The sequence below is a fragment of the Patella vulgata genome, chromosome 1 (genome assembly GCF_932274485.2).
Source record: "Patella vulgata chromosome 1, xgPatVulg1.2, whole genome shotgun sequence".
Taxonomy (NCBI): Eukaryota; Metazoa; Mollusca; class Gastropoda; family Patellidae; genus Patella; species Patella vulgata.
The window spans coordinates 52,595,962-52,616,129 of NC_065879.2; the positions used below are offsets into that span (position 1 = coordinate 52,595,962).

Below are 20,168 nucleotides of genomic sequence, written 5' to 3' on the forward strand. Positions count from 1 at the left end.
AGCAAAGATACGCTAAACAGAAAATATTATGCAAGAACAGATAGGAAAGCAAACATGGATAGGATAAACCAGCACGCGACAGTTTTCATCAACCCTTCCTTGAAGTGTCAAATTTGACCATGAACCCCTTCCACGTGTATGGCGCTATTGTGTGTCGCACGTGCAGCTCAGTGGTTCTGTTGGGGCGATAAGTTCTTCATCTGTGAACATACTCTCAAAGCATGTCAAGTGTCCATGACTATTTATCATATCACAACCTACATAGGTATTTGCATTTCAATATCCCCTACTTTTTTTGAAGAGTATATTTAGATTCAAATGACTGAAGTCTCATGTTTGCAAGATGTTATAGTCAATTTCATTCATTGCCGATTAGTATTTATTGATCAAAGCGCGCGTGCTGTTGTATATTATTTATTGATGTGTATGTAAATTACTTACTTTATTGTAGGCAACTGAATTGATGGATGGCATGTCAAGAGATGTGTTGGAATACCTACATTGATTTGTTCACATTTAAACACAGCTGGCCTTCGTTTTAGCTTTGAGATTTCTATAGATACCGGTCTTCTGATTGTTGAGCCTGCTGTGGGTCAAAACATTATTTATTTAATCCACAGCCAGAAACACTTTTATTATTTAATTTTACACACCTTTGATCTCCCATGCATGTTATGAAACGTATCAACCTGTTGTGGCGTCATCAAAAGGTGATATCTTATATCGACCCAAGGGACGATATCAGATATCACCCTCTGATGACGTCACAACAGGTTTACGGACTCTGCAAAGAAAAGGGACACAAATTCTTTCATCAAGACCTTGTCTGAAACTCAAATTCTGGATTGTGTATTATACCCACATCAGTTTTATTCGTAATCCGTAAATAAATAATATTCCATTCGGCCAAACAAAATAAAAAATTCGTGGAGAATCGGGAGTTGCCACGAAGCAGTTACACGAACAGTCTACGAAAGAGTTACGATGATTCGTGGCTAATTGGGTGAAAATATGCCGAATGTCAGGATAGGGTTACGATAAAGGTACGAAATGAAAGAATTGTGGCGATTTAGATACGAATGAGTTACGAATATGTCGAATTGTTTACGAATACGCCGAATTCAGTTACGAATACACTACTATCTCCACGAATGATGCCGACAAAGCTACGAAAAGTTTAGAATATTCGGCACTGTTCGTGGTAATTCGACATCCTTGGGCCCCTAAACGCTATAGATGGAGTTGGAAGGAGGGCCGATGTACTCTGTGAACTTAAGGCGTACAGGGAAAGGCACAGCCTGAGGGGAAGAGGGTCTGGAGAACCTCCAGGAACTTTTTTTCTTGCCGCTCCTTGGAGCTGGCCATCTCGGACCGGAAATCCTGCTGCTCGATCTCCTGAACTCTCCTCTATCTGGCTGATCATCTGGTTCGGGATCACACAGGTCCGGAAGTGGAAGCTTCAGACTGGATCGTTTGCTTGGTGACTTGGCCTATATGGGGAAGGTCTGTTTCTTAGTAAAGGGCTTGGCTGCCTAGCCACTCTTCCTACCGCGCATCATTCTTATCTGGGTCTTGGTGCTGTCAAAGAAGATAGTGAGGACATTAGAATCCTTCCCAATCTTTTTTTTCCGTTTTTTTTTTTAAATATAAACAATTTTATTTTAATTGAACCTTCCGGAAATGTCTAGAAACCTATGGACTTGTTGCAAAAATCATAATAGAAATAATTTGGAAATTCTATTAGTATGGACTTGTTGCAAAAATCATAATAGAAATAATTTGAGTTTTCTTGGAAATTCTATTAGTATAAGAGATATCGATAATCCCCCCTTGTAGATCGAAAGTAAAGGTTGTAACCGACAATCTTGTGTAGTTACAGGGCAATTAGGGCGGGGGAATTCAAACGAGCCCTTCTTTGTACATATATCACTTTAATGACTTTAATAGGAGGAACTTGCAGGAGAATGTAAGAACTAACTTTATTAAGAACTGTTTCTGCAAAATACAACAATGTTTGTATAAGTAGATGTACACAATGTAATAAATGTATTTGAACTTATAGCCCTTTTATGAATTATTGCATAATACACTCAAAGCCACAAAGACGCAATGCCAAATTCAAAGTTTATTTACTGCAACAACTTTTAACAAATGTACATAACAATTGACAAAATCGAGATAACAAGCATCTGTGGTTAATTTCATGAAAGTATTCACTACAAATGCACAGAACCGAAACGTCAGAGAACCAAGGAACAAAGCAGGGGTCAGCTGGAGTCAATATCGGGTATGTCCACCCTGAGCTCTTACACATGCCTGAAGTCGCTTTGGCATGGACTGGCACATATGTCTCACTACACGCTGTGGGATTGTTTACCAATGATTTTGGAATGCCAGTGCCAACTCTGCAACAGTTCGTGGTGGCACGGCTTGAGTTCGAACCCGTCGTGCAGGTTCATCCCAAAGGTGTTCGATCGGGTTACGAGCAAAGCGTTCATGTCGACGACGGTAGATACGTTGACGTACATCAGGAAAATTGAGGTTGAATCTGGATTCATCCGAGAAGATGACATTTCGACATGGTGTGTTGTGCAGATACCCCTGATTTGCGGCCCGTTGCTCTGTGGCAAGTCGATGACGATGCAGAAGGATTTGACCTTGGTATGGTCGACGGCAGCGTAACCCAAGAGCAGCCAGGCGCCTTCGGACTGTTTGAGGGCTGACCTGACGTTGCCGTGTTCCAACAGTAACCTCTGGCAGTAGCAGTAGCTGACTGGAACCTGTTGCGCAGATTCTGTAGTCGGATGTGGCGATCTTGAGCATGCCAATAGCTCTGTTCCTGTTTTCTTGTGTAAGGCGTGACATTTTTCCGAAGTGATGAATGTTGAAATTTTAATCTGTATTTAAAGGGCCAGAGTGCAGGGAATGTACGTGCAAAACGTGTGACATAGGACTGCTTAAAATCGTGAAAAAAGACAAGTGTTGCGTTTGCACGAACAAAGTTCATTACCGAGAACTGATATTGGGTCCAAACCCAGAACTCCACTAAAAGAGACCCATCACAAGTTTCACCTATGTGCCATAAGATGGGAAAGCCCAAAAAAACGTTTACCAGAAATATTTCACGAATTAGGCATTGCGTTTTTAATGGCTTTGAGTATATTACGACGAGAAGAGTAAAGCTTATTAGTACTTATTTCATATAGAATATAAAGGGGAGAGCCAGTTCGGGACAGAATAAGTCGATACAAAGGCAGGGAATCTAGGTTATCACACATGCCCTGTTATGAAGTGAAATCTTACTTAATACTACAGATAAATAACCTGATCATATTTAGCCATATAGGTATTCAAAATGAGTCCTAACAATATTACATCGAACTTACAAATATTTTGAATGTTCCCAATCTTGAATTGAAATATGAAAATATAAATGTACAGATAAAAATGGTGATAATATGGCTAAAGGTAAAATGGCTACTCAAAACAGGTGCTCAGTCCAGGCTGTCCAGTTACAGGCTACATCTTAATCTTCCAACCAAAAGGACTCAGACTAGCAATTATTTGCCAATTGACTTCAATGTTAAATGGCTCTAACATCACAGACTGTAGCTTTTTGCTCAACATTCCGTTGGTTCCAATCTTTATAGGCACAATGGGGACCACATTCTGTAAAACGATGAGATAAATTCAATATAAATCAAACACGAAAATACTTTAAAACAGTAATCATGATGCAATATTAGACTTTTTAACACTTTCATCGAAAACCACACAGTTTTTCTCTGTTAACGTAGTTTCAAGTGTCAAATTGTGGTCAAATCTAAGATGTTGAAACATGCAGTGCCTTTCAATTTTAAAATATTTCCATAGGATAAGTAAGTTGAAATAATCTGATTATGTAACACTAGAACAGCTTTTTTATCCCCACCCTCCAGTTTGGAATCTGATAATTTAAAAGCACATGAATTTTGAATTCCACAGAACATTTTTATTTTTGAACATAAATGCATTCTTCAAAAAGATGAGATGAATTCAATATAAATCAAACACGAAAATACTTTAAAACAGTAATCATGATGCAATATTAGACTTTCGTCGAAAACCACACAGTTTTTCTCTGTTAACATAGTTTCAAGTGCCAAATTGTGGTCAAATCTAAAATGTTGAAACATGCAGTGACTATGAATTTCAAAATATCTCTGATATAGCTGTATTTCCACAGGATAAGTAAGTTGAAATAATCTGATTATGTAACACTACAACAGTTTTTTCATACCCACCCCCCAGTATGGAATCTGATACATTGCTGACCAATCATAGGTCTCCCTGTTCACTCTGGCCTGTCAAATGATTTACAATGGCGATGGTGCCTACAACTTTCCTGACCAGGAGATATGCACAACCGTCAACACACAAGCCATTTATGTTATCTTCCAATATGAGAGGCCATGATAAATACAGGAGCGTCCTTTTCAAGCTCGGAAATGAAGGCATCACCAAAAAGCAAAGTTTACAGAGGTCCTCGGGGCTGGAACCCAAACTGATTATGATTTGCCCTCCACTTCCACTACAGGTGTCATAGGTGAAATTGATATGCATCATCGTTCTACTAAAGCCAGTCCAGGAAGTCATCAGGTTTTGAGATGTAGACCTGAAATGTTAATTTTTTTTTTTATTTTTTTAAATAAAAACTTTATTACCCAGATCTAATATGGTAATGCCAGGGATGGGGCCCTGACTTATTACCTTACATGTTTTTCCCTATACAATTTTAATTATCAACTAGAACTGCGATGCAGTAATGACGGGTTTCACCGGTGCCCCGTTACACTTGAACATATGTCACTTCCGGTACCGATGAAACCATTAAACAGGTTTCCATTTAAGCATTGCACACATCACATAAAATGTACGCAGAATCAACCAAATCCGGCAATATCAATTCATTGTATACATTCATTACATGTAAGTGATCCTGGCAACATTACATTACTTCCGGTGATAATAAAAATGTTAAAATAGTTTCACGAAATCAGAAATAGCATAAGGCATGACATGGTGAAAATTTTATGTAAATCGAATAATATTTGCCACTTAAGACCAAAATCCTTGAAAAGTGACTTGTAGAAAATCTTCTATTTCTCTGCAACCGTACAAGTTAGAACCCATTTTTTGGTATTTGTATGATCGTGTGGGTTCATTCCATTTGTTGATTGGAATCAAATATCATAATTTTAAAAAGAATACAAATCAGACACATTTGAATAAAATATCTGTTTTGAAGGCTAGAAATACAGTTTTTGCCAAAATGACGTTACTTCCGCTGACAGTAAAAGTGTTAAATTACTTGTAGGAAATCGTAAATGGCATTAGGTATCACATACTGAAAGTTTTATGAAAATCGAATAATAATTGACACTTTTATGGACCAAAAACCTTGAAAAGTTACCTGTTGAAAATCGTCTGTTTCTCCGCAACTAAAAAAGTTAGAAACCATTTTGTGATATCTATATGATCGTATGGGTTCATTCTATTAGTTGATTGGAATCAAATATCAGAATTTTAAACAAATAACAAATACGACTCATTTAAATAAATTATTGGTTTTAATGGCTATAAATACAGTTTTTGCCCGAATTACGTCATTTCCGGTGACATTGAAAATGTTAAATGGGCTTGACCTAGTTAATATTGCCATTACGCATCAAATGGTGTCACTTTTATGGAAATCCAATAATAATTGACTCTTTTACAGGCAAACTAGCGTAAAAAGTCACTCATGCAAAATTGCCCATTTCTCGGCAACTGCTCATATTACAAACTAATTTTCACATACATTCTCTTCGTATGGATTGTTGCTACGAGTTTATGAAAGTTACGAAGAAATATTTTCAAATATTAAGACGCTGAATGGGTTGTAAATAGCTTAATTTTACACCTTTTTTCACCTTTTAATCGAAATAGCTCGAAAACGAAATCGAAATTAAAAAAACTGAGTCCGATGCTTTGTGCGCCTTTGCATTGCGAATTGATTTGGTAATAAAAAATTTTGAAAAAATAATATTTGCTTTCAAAAAGTGGTACCGAACTGTCAAAATTATAGTTTTTGTTGAAATTATGCCACTTCCGGTGTCGACAGGAAACTTTATCGGTAACTAAACAAATGACATTTTGGAAAACGGAGCACATGAACTTTGTTTCAAACAAATCGAACGATCATTAATGAATCTAGGAGCGTAAAACTGAATTAGCCAATAGCGGCCAAGGAAAATTATTTAGACAAAAATTGTTGACATTTTCGCTCAAATCAGACGACCCTTTAGCCCTGGATAAAATATCATCAAAAAATATTCATTAATAAAAAAGTATTTTGTAAAAATTTAAATTTTCAAAATTTGGCGCCTAATATCTCCGAAGATTCACCGAAAATCAACAATCTAAAGAACCGTAGCTATGTTTCTTGTCTCTGCCTATGTCAAAATGTATCAAATGTTAAAATCCGGCAATTATTGTAAATGTTACAAGAAAATTTCAAAAATTAACCACTTCGGTGATTTCGGACATTTCGCATTGTCACAGAACGTTCAAAATAGCTTTAATCTCTAAGTCACACCCACTTTCCCAGTGAAACCGAAGAAATTGGATCAATCCGACAAGTAGTTTCTGAGATATGATCAAAATGGAAAAAAAAAATAATAATCCGAACAAAAACAATAGTGTTTCACACAAGCTACGCAGTGTGAAACCCTAATAATAATAATAATAAGAACTAGAACTGCGACGCAGTAATGACGGGTTTCACTGGTGCCACGTTACCCTTGAACTTATGTAACTTCCTGTGCCTCGTCACCCTTGAACTTATGTCACATTTGGTACCAATGAAACCGGTAAACAGATTTCAACGTAAGCATTGCACACGTGTTATGAAATGGACGCAGAATCAACCAAATCTAGCAATATCAATTCCATTTATACATTTGTTACCATGCGTTAGATATGTCAAAAATTTGATCCTGACAAAATTTATTACTAACTTACCACTAAGTTAGCTGACTATCTAATGGGAACTTAAAATGTGAAAAAAGTTTTAAAAAGTGATCCTGACAAAATTGGTTATTTCTCGACAAAGAAAGATGGTAGAAGCAATTTTTGGACATCTATATGATCGTATTGATCCAATCTATAGCTCCATTGGAATCAAATATCATAATGTTAAACGAATAATAAATATAACTCACTTCAAAAAATATTTGTTTTGAAGGCTAAAAATACATTTTTTGCCAAACGACATAACTTCCGGTGATAATGAAAATGTTAAATTAGTTTCATGAAATCAGAAATATACTATTCAAAAAAAGTAGGGGGATATTTGATTTTGGGGGCATAATACTAAAATATGCAAATGACTACGAAAAAGGTCACTATAGAACCTAACAGAAGAAACATTTCCAGTTACATGTGACGCCCAAACGCACCAATAGCTACCGCATGGAATGCAGGTGATGCTTGGGATCATCATGGGGGTCCAACCCAAGATTTGCACGACTCTGACTTTGAATGTTACAGTCATTGTGGCGTTGAATTCCAGGGTGGAAACATCAGTTTAATTGTTTTAGTGACCAGAAAACAAATTTTGATATGCGTCGGCTTACCCAAAATGAAAGGTTACGTGCCCTTGGCATGCTACAGATCGGCACAACACAGGCGGTTGTGGCGCGGACGATGAATGTTTCTCAGTCTGTCATAAGCAGGCTATGGTCCAGATACCGTGATACACAATCTGTACAGGACAGACCACGCTCAGGTCGACCAAGGGCGACAACTCAAGCCCAGGATCGATTTATCCGTACCTTGGCCTTGAGAAATCGTGTCATCACAGCAAATCAGATCAGCGCTCGTCTTCAAACAGACACTGGTGTGAGAGTGAGTGGCCAGACGATTCGGAATCGACTGCATAGGGGTCACCTTCGCGCCCGACGTCCTCGCGTGATCCCTTGTTTGAGAGATCATCACATTCAGGCAAGACGTCGTTGGTGTAGGGATCGTCAACACTGGGATAATCGACGCTGGAGCAATGTGATGTTTTCAGATGAGTCAAGGTTCACTGTTGATTTTTTGGACAGACGTAGGAGGGTGTGGCGTCGTCGAAAGGAGCGCTTCCAAGACGTTAACGTCATCAGACATGATCGATTTGGGGGTGGTTCTGTTATGGTGTGGGGAGGCATCACTGTTACAGGCCAGTACTACCGGGACAACATCTTGGCAGTCCATGTTGTGCCGTTCGCACGACGTCATGGCCGCCGTTTCATCTTCCAGGATGACAACTCAAGATGTCACAGGGCCAGGATCGTTACAGGTTACCTCTAACAACAGAACATCACCACATTACCTTGGCCAGCACTGAGTCCCGACCTCTCCCCCATCGAGCATGTCTGGGACATGCTTGGACAGAGGTTACGTCAACGTCAACAACGTCCTGCCAATGTCCAAGAACTTGCTGCTGCGTTGCAACAGGAATGGGACAATCTGGACCAAAATGACCTTAGACGTCTCATTAGGAGTATGCCACGTCGGATCAATGCTTGTTTGGCAAACAGAGGAGGATTTACCCGTTACTGACTTGGTTGTGATGCTGTGGTAACTTTGCTGTTTGACCCCGGGTATCATTTTACCCTTATAATGGTCAGTCTGTGCCTTACTTAGTCTAACGATCATTTGGAATAAATCGATGAATGTGAACTTCATTTCATTTTGTCATTTGTTTCTTCGTCAGTTTCATTAGGTGACTTTAATAACACTTAAAAATCAAATATCCCCTACTTTTTTTGAATAGTATAGCATAAGGCATCACATGGTGAAAATTTTATGTAAATCGAATAATATTTGCCACTTTTATAGATCAAAATCCTTGAAAAGTGACTTGTAGAAAATCGTCTATTTCTCTGCAACCGTACAAGTTAGAAACCATTTTTTGGTGTTTGTATGATCGTGTGGGTTCAATCTATTTGTTGATTGGAATCAAATATCATAATTTTAAAAACAATACAAATCAGACTCATTTGAATAAAATATCTGTTTTGAAGGCTAAAAATACAGTTTTTGCCACAATGACGTTACTTCCGGTAACAGTAAAAGTGTCAAATTACTTGTATGAAATCGTAAATGGCATTAGGTATCACACACGGGGAACTTTATGAAAATCGAATAATTGACACTTTTATGGACCAAAAACCTTGAAAAGTTACCTGTTGAAAATCGCCTATTTCTCCGCAACTGAACAAGTTAGAAACCATTTTGTGATATCTATATGATCGTTTGGGTTCATTCTATTAGTTGATTGGAATCAAATATCAAAATTGTAAACAAATTACAAATAAGACTCATTTGAATAAATTACTGGTTTTGAAGGTTATAAATACAATTTTTGCCCAAATTACGTCATTTCCGGTGACATTGAAAATGTTAAATTGGTTTGACCTTGTTAAAATTGACATTACGCATCAAATGATGTCACTTTTATGAAAATCCAATAATAATTGACTCTTTTACAGGCAAAATAGCGTAAAAAGTGACACTTGCAAAATTGACCATTTCTCGGCAACTGTTCATATTACAAATTAATTTTCACATACATTCTCTTCGTATGGATTATTGCTACTAGTTTATGAAAGTTGCGAAGAAATATTTTAAAATATGAAAAGCCTGAATGGGTTGTGAATAGCTCATTTTTTCACTTTTTTTCACCTTTAAATCGAAATGATCCGAAAATGAAATAAAAATTAAAAAAACTGAGCGCGATAATTTCTGCGCATTAACAGGGCAAACCCTTTCAGTCATACCAGATTTGAAAAAAATAATATTTGCTTTCAAAAAGTGGTACCGAACTCTCAAAATTGCAGTTTTTGCTAAATTTATGTTACTTCCGTTGCCGAAAGGAAAATGTACCGGTAACAAAAAAAATGACATTTTGGACCGCGGAACATATGAACTTTGTTTTATACAAATCGAACAATAAATAATTAATCCAGGGCTGAAAAACTAAATCAGCCAATGGGGGCCAAGGAGAAATACGGTGACAAAAAATGTTGACATTGGTCAAATCAGATGACCCTTTAACCCTTGGTAAAATACCACATAAAAATATTCATTAATAAAAAAGTTTTTCGTAAAAATTTAAATTTTCAATATTTGGCGCCTAATATCTCCGAAGATTCGTCGAAAATAAAAAAATCCAAAGAACCTTAGCTATGTGCCTTGTCTCTGACTATGTCAAAATGTATCAAATATTACAATCCGACAATTATTGATAACATTACGGCAGAATATCGAAAAACGACAACTTCGGTGATTTTGGACATTTCGCATTGTCGCAGAACGTTGGAAATAGCTTTAAAATTTAAGTCAAACCCACTTTCCCAGTAAAACCGAAGACATCGAATCGATCCGACAAGTAGTTTCTGAGATATGCTCAAATGGAAAAATAATAATAATAATAATAATAATAATAATAACTAGAACTGCGATGCAGTTATGACGGGTTTCACCGGTGCCACATTACCCTTGAACTTATGTCACTTCCGGTACCAGTTACCCAGCAATATTAATTTCATTTATACATTTGTTACCATTTGTTACCATGTGTTACATATGTCAAAAAAGTGATCGTTACAAAATTTGTTACTAACTTACCGCTAAGTTAGCTGACTTTTTAATGGGAAATTTCTCGACAAGGGGAGATGCTAGAAACAATTTTTGGGCATCTATATGATCGTATTGATCCAATCTATATGTCCATTGGAATCAAATATCATAATGTTAAACGAATGATAAATATAACTCACTTCAAAACAATTTGAAGGCTAATAATACAGTTTTTGCCAAAATTACATTACTTCCGGTGATAATAAAATTTTTACATTAATTCTATGAAAATATAAATGGCATAAGGCCTCACATGGTGAAAATTTTAAGATAATCGAATAATAATTGACACTTTTATAGACCAAAACCTATATCTCTGCAACCGAACAAATTAGAAACCATTTTGTGATATCTGTATGGTCGTATGGGTTTTTGCCCAAATGTCGTCATTTTCAGTTGGATTGACCTAGTCAAAGGTGGCATGAGGCATCACATTGTAACAAAAATTGAAAATCGAACGATAATTGACTCTTTTACATGCAAAATAACGTGAAAAGTGACGCATGCAAAATTGCCTATTTCTTTGCAACTGCGCATATTACAATCTAATTTTGCCATACATTGTCCTCGTATGGATTGATGCTACAACATTATGAAAGTTGCGTAGAAATAATTTAAAATATGAAGACGATAAATAGCTGATTTTTACTCCTTTTTTAAAACTTAAATCCAAATGGCGCAACTACAAAACTGATATAAAAAAAAAACCCCAAAAACTAAGCCCGACATATTTTGCGCCTGTAGTAGGAGCAGTCATCTTCATTGATAAGATTTGTAGAAATTAAGATTTTTCCATAGGAAAAGACCTCCCGACCCGTCAAAATTTAAATTTTAGGCAAGATTACGTCACTTCCGGTGCCGACAAAACTTTATAGGTAGAAACAAGTTGAGAATTTGCACCAAGGAGTATATGAGCTTTTGTTTTATACAAATCAGGCAATAAATAATTAATTTAGAACCCATAAACTGTAATAAAAATGCGAAAAGTCTTAAAAAGTGATCCTGACGAAATTGGTTATTTCGTTGCAAGAGAAGATGCTAGAACCTATTTTTTGACATATTTATGATCGTATTGATCCAATCTATATTTCCATTGGAATGAAATATCATAATGGTAAACGAATACTAAATATAACTCACTTCAAACAAATATTTGTTTTGAATGCTAAAAATACAGTTTTTGCTACAATGACATTACTTCCGGTGAGAATGAAAATGTTCAATTAGTTTTATGAAATCAGAAATGGCATAAGGCATCACATGGTGAAAATTTTATGAAAATCGAATAATATTTGACACTGTTATAGACCAAAAACCTTGAAAAGTGACTAGTAGAAAACCGTCTATTTCTCTGAAACCTTACAAGTAAGAACCCATTTTGTGGTATCTATATGGTTGTATGGGTTCATTCTAATTGTTGATTGAAATTAAATATCATACTTTTAAACAAATAACATAAACGACTCATTTGAAAAAAATATCGGTTTTGAAGGCTAAAATTCAGTTTTTGCCCAAATGACGTCACTTCCGGTGACAGTAAAGGTGTTAAAATGGTTTAATCTAGCCAAACGTGGCATTCGGCATAAAATGGTGAAAAAAAATTGAAAATTGAATAATAATTGATTCTTGTACAGGCAAAATAGCACGAAATGTGACTCTTGCAAAATTGCCTATTTCTCGACAACTGCTGATATTACAAACTAATTTTGACATACATTCTCTTTGTATAGTTATTGCTACGAGGTTATGAAAGTTACGATGAAATATTTTTAAATATGAAGACGGTGGATGGGTTGTAAATAGCTTAATTAATTATACACCTTTTTTCACCTTTTAATCGAAATAGCCCGAAAACGAAATCGAAATTAAAAAAACTGAGTCCGATGATTTGTGCGCCTTTGCATGGCGTATACTTTCGGTAATATCAAATTTTGAAAAAATAATATTTGCTTTCAAAAAGTTGTACCGAACTGTCAAAATCTGTCAAAATTGTAGTTTTTGCTGATTTTACTTCACTTCCGGTGTCGACTCGAATCTTTACCGGTAACAAAATAAATGACATTTTGGGCCACGCAGCATATGAACTTCTTTTTGTACAAATCGAATAATAAATAATTAATCTAGGACTGAAAAACTGAATTAGCCAATGGCGGCCAAGGAAAATTACGGACACAAAAAATGTTGACATTTTTAGTCAAATCGGATAACTCTTCAACCCTGGTTAAAATGCCATATAAAAATATTCATAAATAAAAAAGTTTTTTGTAAAATTTTAAATTTTTGAAATTTGGCGCTTAATATCTACGAAGATTCGTCGACAATCAAAAATCAAAAGTAGCACAGCTATGTGCCTGGTCTCTGGCTATGTCAAAATGCATCATATGTTAAAATTCGATGATTATTGTTAATACTACGGCATTATTTTTAAAAAAACGACAACTTCGGTGATTTCGGACATTTCGCATTGTCACAGAATGCCCAAAATAGCTTTAATCTCTAAGTCACACCCACTTTACCAATAAAACCGAAAAAATCGTATCAATCCGACAAAAACAGTGTGAAACCCTAATAAAAAATTTTGTTGTAAAAATTTAAATTTTCAAAATTTGGCGGCTAATATCTCCGAAGATTCGTCGAAAATAAAAAATCCAAAGAACCTTAGCTATGTGCCTTGTCTCTGGCTATGTCAAAATGTATCAAATATTGCAATCCGACAATTATTGATAACATTACGGCAAAATATCGAAAAACTTCGGTGATTTCGGACATTTCGCATTGTCGCAGAAAATTGGAAATAGCTTTAAAATTTAAGTCAAACCCATTTTCCCAGTAAAACCGAAGACATCGAATCGATCCGACAAGTAGTTTCTGAGATATGCTCAAATGGAAAAATAATAATAATAACTAGACCTGCAAGCAGCACTGAAACGGCTTTCAGGAATCAGACAGGAAGTGTGTCATACAATAGCCCATTTATCGAGTTACCAAACGATACTTTAGATGTTTTGATCCTGTCACACCCGACGGTGAAATCCCGATTGTTGCAAGAGCACCGATTTTTTTACTGTGGCCCTTTTGGACCATTTATACTATATTGAGGCTTTTAAATTTGGATTCACACCATAGACCACCTTTAGGACTCTAAGTAAAAGAAGTATAAGAAAGGAAATAAGAGAAGTTTTCGAGATAAAAGCGTCTGATTGGGCTCCAAAAAGGAAAATAATAGATTTTCAGCGTTTCTTTATATATTGCCTAACCCGCGAATTTTTACCATTTAGATGTCATATCGGATATTTTTTCGACTACTTCCGGTTTTTGGATCATTGTCGGGATAGTTTTAACAAGTTGTTTGGTTACCTAACCTTTTGTACAAGAAGTTTCAGAAAAATCCATTCAGCTGTTTTCCAAAGGAAGAAAAATAGAAGAGCATTTTCAGTAATTTAAGGATTTTTCAACTTTTTTCCAAGATTGAGGCTCTTTTTGGACCACTTATATTATTTCTATGCTTTTATTTTTGGACTCACGCCATAGTCCACCGATAGGACTCTGAGTAAAAGAAGCTTAAGAAAAATCGTAGTTTTCGTTTTCGAGAAAATGGCGTCTCAAAATGCTCCAAAACGGAAAATACTAGATTTTCGGCGTACCATAATTTATTTTCTAGCCATCTAAATCGTATCATTCAGATGTCATATGATAGTCCATTAATGGGGCTATCCAGCGATACTTTAGTTCTTTTGGTCTGCTAACATCTGATGGAGAAATCAAGTTTTTCGCTAGAGCGCTATTTTTTAAAGCCTTTTTTCTCCATTTTTTGCATACTTCCGGTATGGAGATTATTGTCGGGATAGTTTTAATAACCGGATTGGCTTATCAAATAGCCACAGGGCTATGTAATGATATATTTCATTGTCTGATGAGATAAAATGCCCCTGGAAAATCCTATGTTCAATAGTTCCAAATGTCAATATATCGAAAATTAAATTTAAATATTTCAATACATATTATACATCGCATCGTTAGAATCGTAATTACGTCAGCTATCTGAATATGTAACTTTTTTGTAATTTTTTTTTTAAATAATAAAGAAATAGAGCATTTTCCAAAATTTCACGATTTTTCAACTTTTTTCGATTTTCAGTACGTTATTTTACCTATTCCAGAAATTTCAATGTCTTATTGGATGGATTCATGCACAAGACTACCGGAGGGACTCTCGATAGGGAGTTTTCGAGATACAGACGTCCAAAAACGCTCCAAATCAGAAAATACCTGATTTTCAGCATGTCATATTTTGCTGCCCTCTCATAGGATCCGTGTGAAATGGGTATCATATGACAGTCGAATCCCCGGGCTACCCAAAAATACCTTAATTTCTTTAATCCGTTGATATCGGGTGAAGAAATAATTTTTTTCCCAAAAGCACCCATTTTTTGCGTTTTCTTCAAAATATCGGACATTTTTTCGACCACTTCCGGTTTGAGGATTCTTGTCGAAATAGTTTTATCAGTTGGTTTTGGACTATAACTTCATGTTTCATAAGTTTCAGAAACGTCAATTCGGCCGTAAAACGAAATTCGGGCACACAAAATGGGCAGAAAATTCGAAAAAATTCGAAAACTAAAGGGTGATAACTCTGAATGAAAGTTATATTACTGGAATCGGATTGCCTTCAGGTATCCAAAAATGTAGGTCAAATTTGAAAATTTTGAAAAATTACAAAAATTGTCTCCTAAACAACGTATTTTCAAATTTCGAACGACAAAAGCCATAGATGAATGTTCGAAATTGAAAAATGTGAGATAGCCATTGTCTCGGAAAAGATTCTGGGTTTCCAAAAATGTGAATTGTTTTAAAATAGGTAATGAATTGGCGAAACCACGGCCGATTTTTGATTTATTGCTACCGTTCAAAATTCGGCCACTTCCGGTCTGCGCAGAAGTTTCAAAAATACTTTTTCGAGTAACCACCACATGGTTTTCCTAGAGAAAATTGAACCCCAGATCGATATCTGTTTTCGATCATGGAGAAAAAGGCTCCCGCGGTAAATAATAATAATGATAACTAGACCTTCAAGCAGCACTGAACCGGCTTTTAGGAATCAGGCAGGAAGTGTTTCATACAATAGCCCATTTATCGAGCTACCAAACGATACTTTAGATGTTTTGATCCGGTCACACCCGACGGTGAAATCCCGATTGTTGCAAGAGCAATGATTTTTTACTGTCTTTTTTTAAAAAAAAAAATATCGAATAATTTTTTGACTACTTCCTGTTTACGGATCATTATCGGGATAGATTTAACAAGTGGTATGGGAACTTAACTTCCTGTACCAGAAGTTTCAGAAAGATCCATTGGACAGTTTTACCTCCCTTATACCATTAGAAGCAGATTTACAGATATAACGATTTTTCGACTTTTTCAAAGACTGTGGCCCTTTTGGACCATTTATACTATATTGAGGCTTTTATATTTGGAATCACACCATAGACCACTGTTAGGACTCTAAGTAACAGAAGTATAAGAAAGGAAATAAGAGAAGTTTTCGAGATAAAAGCGTCTGAATAGGGTCCAAAAAGGAAAATAGATTTTCAGCGTTTCATTAAATATTGCCTAACCCGCGAATTTTTACCATTTAGATGTCATACGATTGTCCATTGTTCGGACTCTCCAATGACACTTTAGTTGTTTTGATTCGGTGAAATCTTACGTAGTAATAACTTTTTTCGCAAGATCACCATTTTTTTCACTTTTTATGGGGTTTTTTTTCTCAAAATATCGGATATTTTTTCGACTACTTCCGGTTTTTGGATCATTGTCGGGAGAGTTTTAACAAGTTGTTTGGTTACCTAACCTTCTGTACAAGAAGTTTCAGAATGATCCATACAGCTGTTCTCCAAAGAAAGAAAAATAGAAAAGCATTTTCAGTAATTTAAAGATTTTTCAACTTTTTTCCAAGATTGAGGCTCCTTTTGGACCACTTATATTATTTCAATGTTTTTATTTTTGGACTCTTGCCATAGTCCACCGATAGGACTCTAAGTAAAAGAAGTTTAAGAAAAATCGTAGTTTTCGTTTTCGAGAAAATGGCGTCTCAAAATGCCCCAAAACGGAAAACACTAGATTTTTGGTGTACCATAATTTCGCATTGTCGCAGAACGTTGGAAATAGCTTTAAAATTTAAGTCAAACCCACTTTCCCAGTAAAACCGAAGACATCGAATCGATCCGACAAGTAGTTTCTGAGATATGCTCAAATGGAAAAATAATAATAATAATAATAATAATAATAATAACTAGAACTGCGATGCAGTTATGACGGGTTTCACCGGTGCCACATTACCCTTGAACTTATGTCACTTCCGGTACCAGTTACCCAGCAATATTAATTTCATTTATACATTTGTTACCATTTGTTACCATGTGTTACATATGTCAAAAAAGTGATCGTTACAAAATTTGTTACTAACTTACCGCTAAGTTAGCTGACTTTTTAATGGGAAATTTCTCGACAAGGGGAGATGCTAGAAACAATTTTTGGGCATCTATATGATCGTATTGATCCAATCTATATGTCCATTGGAATCAAATATCATAATGTTAAACGAATGATAAATATAACTCACTTCAAAACAATTTGAAGGCTAATAATACAGTTTTTGCCAAAATTACATTACTTCCGGTGATAATAAAATTTTTACATTAATTCTATGAAAATATAAATGGCATAAGGCCTCACATGGTGAAAATTTTAAGATAATCGAATAATAATTGACACTTTTATAGACCAAAACCTATATCTCTGCAACCGAACAAATTAGAAACCATTTTGTGATATCTGTATGGTCGTATGGGTTTTTGCCCAAATGTCGTCATTTTCAGTTGGATTGACCTAGTCAAAGGTGGCATGAGGCATCACATTGTAACAAAAATTGAAAATCGAACGATAATTGACTCTTTTACATGCAAAATAACGTGAAAAGTGACGCATGCAAAATTGCCTATTTCTTTGCAACTGCGCATATTACAATCTAATTTTGCCATACATTGTCCTCGTATGGATTGATGCTACAACATTATGAAAGTTGCGTAGAAATAATTTAAAATATGAAGACGATAAATAGCTGATTTTTACTCCTTTTTTAAAACTTAAATCCAAATGGCGCAACTACAAAACTGATATAAAAAAAACCCCCCAAAAACTAAGCCCGACATATTTTGCGCCTGTAGTAGGAGCAGTCATCTTCATTGATAAGATTTGTAGAAATTAAGATTTTTCCATAGGAAAAGACCTCTCGACCCGTCAAAATTTAAATTTTAGGCAAGATTACGTCACTTCCGGTGCCGACAAAACTTTATAGGTAGAAACAAGTTGAGAATTTGCACCAAGGAGTATATGAGCTTTTGTTTTATACAAATCAGGCAATAAATAATTAATTTAGAACCCATAAACTGTAATAAAAATGCGAAAAGTCTTAAAAAGTGATCCTGACGAAATTGGTTATTTCGTTGCAAGAGAAGATGCTAGAACCTATTTTTTGACATATTTATGATCGTATTGATCCAATCTATATTTCCATTGGAATGAAATATCATAATGGTAAACGAATACTAAATATAACTCACTTCAAACAAATATTTGTTTTGAAGGCTAAAAATACAGTTTTTGCTACAATGACATTACTTCCGGTGAGAATGAAAATGTTCAATTAGTTTTATGAAATCAGAAATGGCATAAGGCATCACATGGTGAAAATTTTATGAAAATCGAATAATATTTGACACTGTTATAGACCAAAAACCTTGAAAAGTGACTAGTAGAAAACCGTCTATTTCTCTGAAACCTTACAAGTAAGAACCCATTTTGTGGTATCTATATGGTTGTATGGGTTCATTCTAATTGTTGATTGAAATTAAATATCATACTTTTAAACAAATAACATAAACGACTCATTTGAAAAAAATATCGGTTTTGAAGGCTAAAATTCAGTTTTTGCCCAAATGACGTCACTTCCGGTGACAGTAAAGGTGTTAAAATGGTTTAATCTAGCCAAACGTGGCATTCGGCATAAAATGGTGAAAAAAAATTGAAAATTGAATAATAATTGATTCTTGTACAGGCAAAATAGCACGAAATGTGACTCTTGCAAAATTGCCTATTTCTCGACAACTGCTGATATTACAAACTAATTTTGACATACATTCTCTTTGTATAGTTATTGCTACGAGGTTATGAAAGTTACGATGAAATATTTTTAAATATGAAGACGGTGGATGGGTTGTAAATAGCTTAATTATACACCTTTTTTCACCTTTTAATCGAAATAGCCCGAAAACGAAATCGAAATTAAAAAAACTGAGTCCGATGATTTGTGCGCCTTTGCATGGCGTATACTTTCGGTAATATCAAATTTTGAAAAAATAATATTTGCTTTCAAAAAGTTGTACCGAACTGTCAAAATCTGTCAAAATTGTAGTTTTTGCTGATTTTACTTCACTTCCGGTGTCGACTCGAATCTTTACCGGTAACAAAATAAATGACATTTTGGGCCACGCAGCATATGAACTTCTTTTTGTACAAATCGAATAATAAATAATTAATCTAGGACTGAAAAACTGAATTAGCCAATGGCGGCCAAGGAAAATTACGGACACAAAAAATGTTGACATTTTTAGTCAAATCGGATAACTCTTCAACCCTGGTTAAAATGCCATATAAAAATATTCATAAATAAAAAAGTTTTTTGTAAAATTTTAAATTTTTGAAATTTGGCGCTTAATATCTACGAAGATTCGTCGACAATCAAAAATCAAAAGTAGCACAGCTATGTGCCTGGTCTCTGGCTATGTCAAAATGCATCATATGTTAAAATTCGATGATTATTGTTAATACTACGGCATTATTTTTAAAAAAACGACAACTTCGGTGATTTCGGACATTTCGCATTGTCACAGAATGCCCAAAATAGCTTTAATCTCTAAGTCACACCCACTTTACCAATAAAACCGAAAAAATCGTATCAATCCGACAAAAACAGTGTGAAACCCTAATAAAAAATTTTGTTGTAAAAATTTAAATTTTCAAAATTTGGCGGCTAATATCTCCGAAGATTCGTCGAAAATAAAAAATCCAAAGAACCTTAGCTATGTGCCTTGTCTCTGGCTATGTCAAAATGTATCAAATATTGCAATCCGACAATTATTGATAACATTACGGCAAAATATCGAAAAACTTCGGTGATTTCGGACATTTCGCATTGTCGCAGAAAATTGGAAATAGCTTTAAAATTTAAGTCAAACCCATTTTCCCAGTAAAACCGAAGACATCGAATCGATCCGACAAGTAGTTTCTGAGATATGCTCAAATGGAAAAATAATAATAATAACTAGACCTGCAAGCAGCACTGAAACGGCTTTCAGGAATCAGACAGGAAGTGTGTCATACAATAGCCCATTTATCGAGTTACC

At 35.2% G+C, this 20,168-nt stretch overlaps 1 protein-coding gene across 1 annotated transcript in view; it reads right to left on the minus strand.

Moving 5' to 3' along the window:
- Positions 1 to 1,992: 1,992 nt before the first annotated feature.
- Positions 1,993 to 20,168, minus strand: part of LOC126830378 (chordin-like protein 2) — a 424,750-nt gene continuing 406,574 nt past the window's right edge. Inside the window, exon 11 of the mRNA XM_050560793.2 lies at positions 1,993 to 3,669. Coding sequence (XP_050416750.1) covers positions 3,584 to 3,669 — 86 coding nt within the window. The 3' untranslated portion in view covers positions 1,993 to 3,583. The remainder of the gene's footprint in view (positions 3,670 to 20,168) is intronic.